The sequence below is a fragment of the Acipenser ruthenus genome, chromosome 12 (assembly GCF_902713425.1).
Source record: "Acipenser ruthenus chromosome 12, fAciRut3.2 maternal haplotype, whole genome shotgun sequence".
Classification (NCBI taxonomy): Eukaryota; Metazoa; Chordata; class Actinopteri; order Acipenseriformes; family Acipenseridae; genus Acipenser; species Acipenser ruthenus.
In genome coordinates, this window is record NC_081200.1 from 29,838,581 (window position 1) to 29,851,845 (window position 13,265).

Sequence of the window (13,265 nt, forward strand, 5' to 3'; positions counted from 1 at the left end):
TCAAACTGACACATCATACACTACACACTGAAATTGCATGCGGTACGCACTGAAACCTCATACACTACATACTGAAATCGCATAGAGACACCCTGGGATCCTTCAAGAAGCTGCTTGATGAGATTCTGAGATCAATAAGCTACTAACAACCAAACGAGCAAGATGGGCTGAATGGCCTCCTCTCGTTTGTAAACTTGTTCTTATGTTCTTAGAACAAAAACCAGGAAGGAGAGAGGCCCTCCAAGACCAGGGTTGAGTAACCCTGGTGTAGCGTATGTGATTTCAGTGTGTAGTGTATAAAGTTTCAAGATTTCACTATGCGGTTTCAGTATGTAGTGTATGAGATTTTAGTGTGTAGTGTATGATTGAGGTGTCAGTTTGAATTATGTCCTTAACGGCGCCATAGAAAAACATGTCGTGCGCTCTAGATGCAACTTGATTGGTAATTTACTGTTGCTAATCGTGGGTCCTCTGACACAATACTGTACCCTGCACTACTCAAGCCAGATATAGTGGCGCGTGGCTCCAGTGTAATGTTTTTGGAATTGAAAGTTTGTATGAAATGATATCAAGAAACAACGAAATTGCATGTGAAAGTACCTAAATTACGTTATGAGTTATTAATTTATCCCTACTGAAAATTCCAGCAATTACTGGTGAGCTGGGAATTGGAACTAATATGTACTGGCTGGAGCCTATGAACCGTAAAATAAGTACTGTAGACAACAGGTGACTTTAGTACAATACTTTACAGTAAAGAGGATTTTAATGGATCTGTTTTCTCTAGTACCACCATCAACCAGCACCAAACCTCCTGAACCAGCACAACCAACATAAAACCAGCAAATCATCAGCTCTGACCAGCATACACCAGTGCTGGGCATTAGTGAACTTAACATTTTTTTATATACATATAATGATTTATTTATTAGTTTTGTCCTATCTTCTTGTCTGTTGGTCTGCAAGTACCTGTCAACATTAACATATTTTAGACTATTAAAAGCCTAAAACCTTAATTGTTTTATCAATACAAACATACATTTGTTTAAAATATTCCTTATTTTGTCTTTGAGCTTTAAAATACTCTATGTATTATGTTCAGGGGCATAGCCAGCCATAAAAAATCACAGAGGCACTTGCCTCATTTTAATCCTCACAACCAGTGAGAAATGCATTTTATTTTTGCAGCAAACGTGTAAAAGGCCTAAATAAATAATTATTACTATGATTTTAACCGAGGCCCGTGCCTCATAGCTGGCTATGGCCTTGTTTATGTGGTTTTACACAGTTTTCTTAACAGAGATATGCCGTAAAACTGCACCCTTCCTCATAGGAAGACACTGATAGGCCAGTCAAATCTGAAGAGGCGGGACAAGACCTAAGTATTTATTTCAACAAACAGTGAACAAGAAAAGGTCTGTACAGGTAACAAAAAGTGAGTCAAGGTAAAACCCCAATGATTATAAGCAGTTTAAACAGACTGTTTTAAAGCAAGAAACAACAGCTTCACCACTAGGCATTTGTACTTTGACAAAAAGAAGAAATAATATTGAAGAATGGGAACAAGCAGATTAGCACCGTGTATGATTATTGGTGTCATAAGCATATGCATGACTGAGGTAAGAAGCAATACTAATAATAAATAATAAATATGTTTGTGCATTTTTGAAAATAATAGATATACTAACAATTTAAAATGTGGACTTTATCAAACTATTTAAAAAAACAAACAAAAAAAGATTTCACTGAGAACAGTTTGGTAAATGTATGTTACTGTAAAAGTAAGCCATTCAGAAAAAAGAGAAGGATTCTGAATTAGAACACTGGCTCTTTCAAAAGCCTGTCAGCGACTTTGAGCTTTGCCTTCTGGATAAATAGACAAATTCATTGAGGAAACATGATCTATGCAGACTGTAATACATCTCAGCTATGAGTTTTTACATGTTAGCTTTTTGATGTTTTTTAATTCTAGAATGTGAATGTACTTATAACTTGAATTAAAATTTTGCTTGTAAATGATTATTGATTTTTTTTTTTTTGGTGTTTGTTTGGAAAAAAATTATGTAGATAACAAACCAAAGACAATCTTCTTATTTTACAGATCGCTGGCACCAACAAAGGTAAAAAAAAAAAAAAGTAAACTTTTGTAGGATTTTTTTTTGTTATCTATATATTTTATTCAGTAATTAAATTTCCAGCGTTATGATGTTAATAAAATAATGATTATAACATATTATATACTTCATAACTGTAACTGTAGCTTACAGTTGGCTAGGACTGAGTTTCCATCCAATTTAAATGCCTGTGATGCCTCTCATAATTATAATTGTTCATTAATTATAACAAAAGTATCCCTTCTCTGTTCTTTTTTGTAATACTTTATACAATTGCTGCTTTATTAAGTACACTATTATCTGGTACTACTGACTGTTTCACATTATACTATAATGTTTGTTTTACCTGTATAATTTCAGGATTTTCTGTGTCGATGTACACAGTGACATCAAAAAGCATTTCAGTACGATGGTCCAGGGTTCCAGGAATCCACTCTATAAAAGTCACCGCGACTCCTAAAACCGTACCAGGGACTCCAGTTTTTGTTCAGTTCAATGGTGCCACAATCATTGGGTCCATTGTCTCCCTGAACCCTAGTACCATCTACACTGTGAATGTGGAAGCTATAGACAGCCTTGGCAACATGCTAGCAAGCTCTGAGATTGAGCAACGCACAGGTAAAGATATGCAATGACAGGAAAGAGTTACATTTCTACTGTAATGTCACATCAAACGTTTAAAGTTGTACAAGAAATGTGGAACAATGTGTAATCCTATCATATAGCCTGTATAGATAGATATAGCAATCATTTTCACAAGGAGAGCCTTTCAATATTACTGTAAAATGGCCTGTCAACACAACATGTAATAATTTGAAATATCTTAGAGTATTTCCTGCATTAAGCCTTTTAAAAGCCATTTATTAGCACATAGGCAACAACATTCTATATGCTATGCACGCTGTATTATTTCAATGAGCTGTGCTGGTTAATGCAAAACCAAATAAATGTATTTTTTATTTTGTTTATTTTGCAGCCCCTGATGTGCCCAGCATTGACCAGGCGTACTCAAAGCAGAGTAGCAGCATCACTGTGGAATGGACAGCAGTTCCTGGGGCCACCGGCTATACTCTGAGAGCCAAAGATGGGAAATCCATCATTGAAACCACAGTCACTGACTCTCCAGGAACAATCAGGAACCTGGACCCTGCAACTCAGTACATGATCATCCTCATGTCTGTCAACGCAGGAGGGAGAAGCCAGCCCTCAATGCCCAAGAAAGCAAAGACAGGTATCATCATCTGAAAAGTGGAAGCCAAGATTCAGCACAGTATTATATAAATGCACAAGGTCTCGGTGCCATACATGAAAACAGGGACCTTTTGTGAAATATTCCTGCTCACACATTCTGTATATAGGCACATCTTTGTATTCATTTTCACTATACCAACAAGAAATTGGAGCAAGAGCTTAGTAAATATGGTCAAGGCACAGTAAATGCTGTGGTAATGTGGGACAAGGGGTACATGCTCTGAGTCACTGGTACCTCAGGTTTATGCATCACACAATATGAAGATAAGGAGGTCATGAGAACTGGTGCTTGGTTTTGCATGTAGGAGTAAAAAGTACCTAAAAGAAAGTGGTATCTGATCCTTTCTGACGCATAGCAATTACTTTGCACTCGCTGTATTTATTGAAGAATTTATTACAAGTAGTCTTACAGTACATGATACACCTTTGGTACACCTACATGATCCCATACAGTATTTCACCTGGATAAAAAATCATTGTTCGGCACTGGCTTAATACATACAGCTGCTGTTTTAGATCATCCAAATTCCTATTATATAAGGTATAGAGAGTGACTTATCTGTATTTTTTCATTCATTTGAATTTCTATCATTAATCATTTCTACATTCTCGTTTCCACAGTTCTGGCTGCACCAGTACTCTCCTCCAGTTCCCCCAGCAATGACTCCATTGTGGTGATCTGGGAACCAGTGTACATGGCCATTGAGTACACGCTTTCGCTCATGAGGGCCGATGGAGTAGGCAGTCGGCTGAAAGTAAACACCTCTCAAACCACCATGGTCTTCTCTGGACTGGATTCTGGGATCGCCTACAGCATAAAAGCCAATGCTTGGGATTCCAGCCACACTCAGGGAGATGACTTCTCAGTCACTCAGATTACAAGTAAGGGCTAAGCCTGCTTCTGAGAACAGCATTGATATTTCACTGCTAAAATATTTTGAATTATACATTTACTGTAAAACGAAAACAGGTTGTCATGGTTTAATAATGAAATCCCTTCCAATTGAGGCCAGAAAAAAGAGTTAGTGTGTGTTTTAGGAATATACTTCATTTTTTACATTTATGAATATGGCCCTGATGATATAATGCAGTATTGTGTAATGGTGTTCGTCGGTTCCTTTGCCCAAAGCCCGCTATGTCTTTTCCATTTTTCATTATTCAGGACCCGCAGTTCTGAGCTCAGTCAAGCTGGCCATGATCAGCCAGTCCATGGGTGTGGATGTGTCTTGGTCTTTAGTGGAGGGAGCTGAGATTTACACAGTTCTGGGCTCCAGTAGACTGAACTGCACCTCGGTGTTCTCCTCCTGTACCATCTCTCCTCTGGAGTGTGGGAATAACTACTCTGTCAGTGTGGTAGCCAGCAATAAAGCAGGGCCTAGCTCCCCCTCTGAACCTGCTAATTTCCTAACAGGTATATTCAAGCTAACATCCTTTGTATGCAAAAACATTAAAGCACTATAGCATAGCTTCTGATCCTGTTGGCTGAGCAAGTTTTTACAAATTATTATTTATTTCTTAGCAGATGCCCTTATCTAGGGCGACTTACAATTGTTACAGGTTATCACATTATTATTTACACATTATTTTTACATACAATTACCCATTTATACAGTTTTTTTTTACTGGAGCAATCTAGGTAAAGTACCTTGCTCAAGGGTACAGCAGCAGTGTCCCCCACCTGGGATTAAACCCATGACACTCTGGTCAAGAGTCCAGAGCCCTAACCACTACTCCACACTGCATGTATTACGTGATTAAGAAAGGAATTTCATTTCAAAACATAAATAACTGTATCATGAGTTAAAGTACCAATTAAAATTACCTAGAAATGAACACAAATAAAGTTTATTCACTGGTTAACCCCTTACTGCTTGTAGAAAATGAAGCTGTTTTATGTAATGTAATAAAAACAAAATGCATGAGTTCTAACTGCTCTTTTGATTTCCAGTTCCCTGTGCCCCACAAGGCATTACAATAGAAGAGGTGAATCCTGGCAACCTGACAGTGTCCTGGTCCACAGTACCCCTCGGAGAATACTACATAGTCTATGTGAAAAGAGACGATGGCTTGGAGGTGTTCTGTAACACCTCGATGAGCACATGCGATTATCAGTTTCAGTGTGGCTTTACATATTTCATCACTGTCTTTGCCTATAACGCAGCTGGACAGAGTCCTTTAGGCAGTGTTTTAAACTACACTACTGGTAAGTCACACTCTGCATATTGTGGACCATAAAGTTGGTGTTCACCCTATTTGGAAATGATGTTAATATGTTACTGGGATTTTAGGGGCATAGATGGTGCAGTGCAATGTCCTGGATTCAAACTGAGTTTGTGGACAGAAGTACATCACAAAAAAAACCCCACAATTCAGCGTAATAAATAAACAAGCATCATTAGATGTTTGATAGTTTAATACAGCAGTAGAGAAAGTGTTTGTTTTTGTAATAGTTTGCACCATGTTTTTGAATCCTTTCTTTAATGATGATATTTTGTTTTTATAGCGCCATGCTGTCCAGCAGACATCAAGCCAGCCTTTGTGTCCAGTGACACTCTGGAGATCACCTGGTCCCCAGTCCGTGGGGCTGAAGTGTATGAGACCAGGGCAGGCGATGGGACCAGTGTGATTCACTGCAATGATACAGCCACTGTCTGCGCCCTGTCTGCGTTAAAATGCAACACCAGATACAGCGTGATCATCTCCTCCTGCAGTGAGATCAGGGGCTGCAACACCTCCTGTGTGGCACATTACGTAACGACTGGTGGGTTTTATTACCTTCTGTACTACCTTGAAGACAATGGTAAAGACTTCCAGTCTCATAGTTGATTGTCAATGAATTGTCCATCTTACAAGAGCAAGGTACGAAAGTGAATCAATCAATGAGTCATTAGATCGCAGATACTCAGAACCCACCAAGTCTTTATTCAAATAATTTGGTGTTGCAGTTTGTCACAATCAAGTTCAAATCTGCGAAAAATCCAGACATCAATACCCTAGTTTCCTAGTACAGATAAACACGCAGAAATTCTTGCTTTGTTTCTTTCTTTCAGCTCCCTGCAGCCCACAGATCAAGGTGACAGAGGTGACTTCATTCACGTTTAATGTCTCTTGGAGCTCAGACAACAAGAAAGCCAATTACACTGTGTCGATTCGTGGGGGGGTGGGTCTGGAGGCAGAGTCTAGGACCCACAGAAGCTCTGGGAACTCCTGGTTTGTATTCAGCAATCTGTCCTGTGGCTCCACCTTTTACGTTAGCGCCATTGCCACCAGCCCTGAAGGAGAGAGCTTGCCAAGCTACACCGTGCCACTGGAGACAGGTAGTAACAATAATATGATGAATATTTTTCGTCCTTTTTAGAATAATATGGCATTTGTTGACAGAAGAATGTCCTTGTCTTTCTCACAGCTCCCTGCTGCCCTCAGAATCTGACGGTCACTCAGGTGACACAAGCCATGACCAACGTGAGCTGGTCTGTTGGACGAGGGGCTCAGTCATACATGACCATGCTGGAGTCCCTCCGAGGAGAGGCCAAGTGCCACACCCTGCAGTCCCACTGCCTGCTGGGATGCATCACCTGTGGGACCAACTACACTGTATCCTTGCAGTCTATCAGTGACACTGGCCTTACATCAGAGTGCATGTACCAAGGGTACTCCTCCAGTATGGAAAACCATTTTTTTGTCATTATATATTGCATAAAAGTAATACACAAAGACTATGAGCAGCAACATAACAATGACATGTCTTTGTGTTAAAGTTTCATGTACAAACTAATACAGTTTATTGGATTTATTGATGTGCATTATCTAGTTAACATTTCAGTAAGACATGCACACAGCATCAGTTAGTTAGGCATGGAATAACAGTAATTTTATCATGTTTATTTATTTTAAGTTTTGGACTGTATAACTATATACTGTATAACTATATACTCTCTCACAGGTGCCTGCTGTCCTTCCAGTGTGAAGCTGTACAGACTGGCTAACAATGCAATCAGAGTGTACTGGCGTGCCACCGGCGGCTCCCACAATTACACTGCAGATCTGTATGGGTCCAACGCCAACTACACCTGCACCCCCTCCCCAGGGTCCAGTTCCTGTGATATCAGTGAGGTTTCCTGTGGGGACGTCTACACTGTCGTTGTGTCACCCATGTCTAGTAATGGATCCAAAGTGACATTCTGCCCGAGAAAAGTATATTCAGGTACACACTGCTCTGTAGCTTTGTTTGCCAGCCGCTCCATGTTCATATATTTCTATGTTTACTTCCAACCTTGGAAGGTACAGTTTAGCGACCAGAAATCAGGAGTTTCCGTGTCATTTGTTTGCCTGTAAGTGATGAATGATTTTGTTTAGTGCTGAATAGCATTGAGGTTTAAAATAAAGGAAGACAAAAGTATTTCTAACCCTATATATATATTCAATGTGTTTTTTAATGACACTATGTTATATTACAGTATCCTGTTCCGGAAGCAATGTTGGAATGGGTAAGTCAATTACAGTGTTGAATCATGTATTGATATAAAAATGTGCTTTATTTATTTAATGAACATGAAGCAATGTAAATACAGACCTGGATGGAAAGTATAGTTTTGATTGATTGATTTAAAAAATAGATTGTACTGGTAATTATGTGAATGATTGAATGGCGGTTATATAAAGAACAATGGTAAAGAATTTTTAAATTTTGATCAGTGTTATATTTATTTATGCTCAGTTTTATTTTACTACATACCTCATGTTATATAATATCCATATGTGTCTTTTCAATCTCCTTTTCTAGTTATATATCGAGGAAAAAGAAGTGTGGAATAGCGAAAGGTATGTCAATGTTTTTATTTTTTTCATTTTCACTTGTGCCTTGATGTAACATGCGGTGGATGTTTTTGAATACTTGGGACTTAAATAACCGAACATATACAATGCCTTTATAGCACGAAAAACACCTTAAAGATGTTTAAAGTCCTTGCACGCATGGAAAATGTGTTACCTTTGCCAGCAGCACTGTCTGTTGAAATTTGACTCTGTCAACAGCTAATGTCATTCATCATTCACCTGTTGTCAGTCTGCAGTAGTAGCATTACACCTTTTCATCTTGAGGAATCCCTTTGATTTAAATACAAGTTCCACCAGATCTACTTTCAAACAGCCTGAAATGCATGGGCAGTATTCTAGTATACTTCCAGCTACTGCATGTATCATCATACCCTAAAAATCAACATTGTAAATTATAAAATGCACATGCATATTACAAATGTGCACTATTCCATACAAATGTGTTATGAGAGAGACATGTTATCAGATAGCCCTACAGGTTAATTTGGGAATGTTCTGAACAATGCAAACCTGAATAATGTTGGACAGACTCTGGTGATCAGCCTCTAGTGGCTGGTTAGTGTATTTCCTGGTTTATCATTTGATCTCTCATATGAATAGATATTGTGACAATGCTATGTATACGCTGTTGAGAAGCTTTAGAGATTTGATTACAACAATACATTCAGTTAGAAAATGATATTATTGGTGCTGCCTTACAGCCGGTTTCTATTGCTCTGTTTTGTTTTGTTTTTTTTCTTCATTTATAGAATCTCAACCGGAAATGAAATCAAGGGCATCCGTGATGAAAGATAAGAGATTAGGCAACTTCCTAAGCACCTGTCTCTTAAAAAATGTTTATATATATAGAGAGAGATTATACTTAAATGGTTGGTTTCACAGTCCCAAATTTGCAATAATATTGCACTAATGTTAACTACTTAAGAACACTGTAACCAAGTAACAAGAAATAAGGCTCCAGATGAAATGCGAGAAGTTTGGAAGAAGACTTAAACAGTGTGTTTTTTTATTACTTCATAAACAATGATTCTAGTAATACTATTAGTTAATTAATGACCATGGCAGTGCCCCCACACATTTATTGATCAGCCTTTAATACTGTAAGGCTGGACACACTTTTCTTCATACAGGAAAATATAAGCACCTGCAACATATAGTACATACTTTTATGTAAAAAGGCCGTCCCTCCCATCACTGATTAATTTGTAAATTAAAATATAATATTGAGACTACCATACAGTATATTATACAATAGAGGTTGGAAGATGATATATAAAAGCTGCATCTCCCTGTTTCAATCCTGATGTGTACAGACATACCCTCTTGAATGATCAGTGCCATCCTGGCTACCCAAGGTGGCCACCCCCAACATTTTAATTTTAGACAGCTGTTTCTAATTTCTGGTTCTTAAGATGAAGATAAATGACCTCAGTCAATCAAAGCTTTCCTCACATTTCCATCGGATGTCATTCAATTTCCCATGCTATTTCTTGGAATGTGATTTTTCTAACCTGTACCAGTGCAATCCAAACTCTAATAAAATCTTTTGTCTTTTGCATCTAAATATTTGTCTTGCCTTACATTATTGACTTTGACTAACATACCATAAACAAAACACATACATCATTCAAGGGCCTAATATGATTCCAACACATTGTCAACTCAAACTAATGACATGCATATTATAGTGTTGGTTGTGATTTGTGTCATAGGTGTGTATAAATTACCAGCTTGATACATTGATGAAAATAAAAATACTGATGTATCACCTGCCTGGAAACCTATGTGAAAGGAATGCCAGATAATCAACACCTGAGATCAATTAGAAAGGTGCAGGGGTCCTATATATATATATATATTTTATGCTAAAGTTTTTAAAACGTTTTTAAACTGTATTAGCCTCATTATGAAGCTATTGTTGTTTCCTATATCTTAGCTCTCTGTGCATTTGACTGTGCGTAGGCCTACTACTTTGACTACTTAGCTGCAAATGCGAATGAAGTTGTGTTTCCATATAATGATACTCACACCACTCATTCGTGAAACCATTCGTAATTTATCACCACCAATTTTGTCATCGTATAAATACGAAAGGTTAGTCTCACCTAGTTTTCTGACATATGCTTGCAAAACAAATGGCGTCCCCGATGCGTGCTGTGTATCTACGACAGAGAGAGAGAAATACAAAGAGCATCCGCTCACATAAATTACAGTAATATACAGGTGCGTAGCATCTTTGACAAGCTATCTAATGAGGAAATAATCGCAAAGTACCATTTAACAAGGATGGATATCCATGAACTTTTTTCCTCACTTGAGCCTTATGTTAGCAGACAAACAAAGAGACATTATTATTATTATTATTATTATTATTATTATTATTATTATTATTATTATTATTATTATTATTAATAATAATAATAATAATAAGAAGAAGAAGAAGAAGAAGAAGAAGAAGAAGAAGAAGAAGAAGAAGAAGAAGAAGAAGCAGCAGCCAGCAGATGTTTCTCCGTGGAATCTACAATTCTCTTTAGGATTTGTAGCGACTTCTGTATAGCTTTTTTTAACGCTAAACTCCTCTTTTTTACCCGTAGAATACTCTTTTCCACTTCCAGACATTCATTATCAGCACTGCAGCTGCACACTGCTAGGCGAGTGCACCAATGAACTGCTGTCTGCTGTAATGCAGCGGGAGATGTTTCACCCAAATCCCCCTCTGGAGATGGAGGTGATGCATTGTCAGCAAACCCTGATGAACAACGACACAGAAATGGATTACCATAACACCCAGCCAACCTACGAATATCTTATATTTACCTAGTTGTCATGGTAGTAGTACACACATGCCTGGTCTATTCAGTTATGACTTGAAGATCATTACAGCTACAATATAACTTCAGTATGCGTACAGGGTAGACCGGTGTGTATAGTTTATTGTCCTGCCATACATTCCTAGAAGGTGTTACATACTTTACATAAAGTGATTTGAACACACACGAAGAAGAACAAAATCATCTTACCGACATCATCTTGCAAAGGCTCACTCTGCACCCGATCTGATTATAATCAGTTGATTGAATGGGACATTAGCAAGGAAAATCATCCCATAGGAATGGGCCAGTAGGTACCTACTAGACTCCCAACAGGTAGAGTAGGTCCAGATCAATGAACGGATGTAGTAGCCGCTAGAGCAGGGCTACTCAACCCTGGTCCTGGAGGGCCCTTGTCCTTCCTGTTTTTTCTTCCAACTGTACTCTAAATTACTTAATTGGACCAATTAAGTGTTTATTTGAAGCTTAATTGGTCCAGGTAATGAATTTAGTGTACAGTTAGAACAAAAAACAGGAGGGAGAGCAGCCCTCCAGGACCAGGGTAGAGTAGCCCTGCGCTAGAGGTGCCCATTCCATTCATTTAAGGGTATAAGAATAAGCGAGGTATCTGAGGCTACCTTTCGTATTTCAAAAGCAAATTCGATCGTTTGGAATATAGAAATGCGTGATAAGTGTTCAAAATTGGAGGTGATAACTTGCCGAAAGACCTTTCGCATTTGCACACGCATGCGGGATATAGAAACAGCCCCCTGGCCTTGTAACCATAGCTGGCAGAAAACCTGTCGCAAGTACACGCCCAGAAAGAATGTCCCGAGTATGCCAAACGTAATGGTCTTTTAGACTCCTTATTAAAGAACCACTGATATACGAGTAAAGAGTTAAATATTGATCCATTACGGGCTCCATATTTCGATTCAATCCCCTAATTATTAAAGGCATTTATTCTTTAAAGTTTAACTGGGTTATGTGTCCATATGTGTTGAGATGTTCTCCTTGTAAAGTTAGTACAGTAGCATCATTAAAAATCTATCGTTAGTGCAGGAACTGCTGTAAGCAGCCACCTGCTCCAAACAGCCAGAAAACCCCTCAAGGTTTACAGTAAAATGGTGTCCCTTTCTTGTCAAATAGATGCCATGTTATGGGATATTTCAGATGTTTCTCTAATAACAGCTTTAGCTGCATTTTCATTATAAACTTCCGTGACATGACCCCAATGAGCTTGAAATTCGTCAACAGACACAACAATACAACGGTGTCTATATATAACTAAAAGGATAGTCTGTATTTGTCATTTTCGATTCATGTTACACCAGGAAACACATCTTATTTATTTAAATGACAAGTAGATTGTTCTTTGACTATACACAAACTGAGTAATAACAATTCCAATGCAGTGTTTGTATTGCTATTAGAAGTGAGGGGTCGTTACTATTTACCTTCACCCCCTCACCCCCTCCCTCATCCCATACACTCAACAGAACCGCAGTTTATCACCTACAGTAGTTAACGTATTTGAAAGGGCTAACAAGTGTACCAATTCATATATATATATATATATATATATATGAGCAAAACAGTTAAATATTCTACACGTGAAAGAAGTGAGGGGTCGGCGCTCCCTGCAGACCCAGCAGCACACCACCACTCAATCGTCTTCATATATTGATTTAATCTAATTGTGTTGCTGTCAACTTATTAAAGGGTCAAAATATCCAACGGCTCTTACTTGACCCAATAACAGACAGCTATTGAATAAACCCAATGATCAATATTTTAGTTTTAGGGGACAATCAGACTTCTTTAATGTATTAAGTTTATGTATGGGAGGGATTTCCACGCTCATGATAAAGGGTTCTTCAAGTGTGATTTAATTCAAGATTAAAAGCAGGCTTTTAAAATATACTTTTCTAATGAAAATGAAATGTAGGTTATCAGGGCACCCCTCAATCTCGGAAAAAAAAAACAAAACAAAAAAACATTAGATGCAAATAAAGAGACAACCAAAACACAGAAGGAAGACAACCTGCACATTTAAAACCCCGAAATCCAGAAATTATATTCACCAGTTCCCAAACTGTACTATTTCCGACAGGGAAATTAACTGTCATGTTTTTCCTAAAAGAAAACGTCTAGAACTTGTGACGTGACCTAATGGGGCTGTTCCTGGGAGGTCCTGGTGTACAAAAGAGTAGCCTTTTTAAGTCCTTCTCTAAATGCACCTGTACCTGTCTTC

At 38.1% G+C, this 13,265-nt stretch overlaps 1 protein-coding gene across 1 annotated transcript; it reads left to right on the plus strand.

The window, feature by feature from the left end:
• The first annotated feature begins 1,415 nt into the window (after window positions 1-1,415).
• Window positions 1,416-9,727, plus strand: LOC117416612 (fibronectin type III domain-containing protein 7-like). Its single transcript, XM_034027866.3, has 14 exons — window positions 1,416-1,619; window positions 2,102-2,120; window positions 2,475-2,732; window positions 3,091-3,345; window positions 3,987-4,247; window positions 4,528-4,776; window positions 5,314-5,568; window positions 5,869-6,126; window positions 6,416-6,682; window positions 6,772-7,026; window positions 7,309-7,569; window positions 7,823-7,852; window positions 8,149-8,186; window positions 8,951-9,727. Exons 1-13 carry the CDS (start codon window positions 1,557-1,559, stop codon window positions 8,178-8,180), a joined length of 2,463 nt encoding a protein of 820 aa, XP_033883757.3. The 5' UTR covers window positions 1,416-1,556; the 3' UTR covers window positions 8,181-8,186; window positions 8,951-9,727.
• The last annotated feature ends 3,538 nt before the right edge of the window (window positions 9,728-13,265 follow it).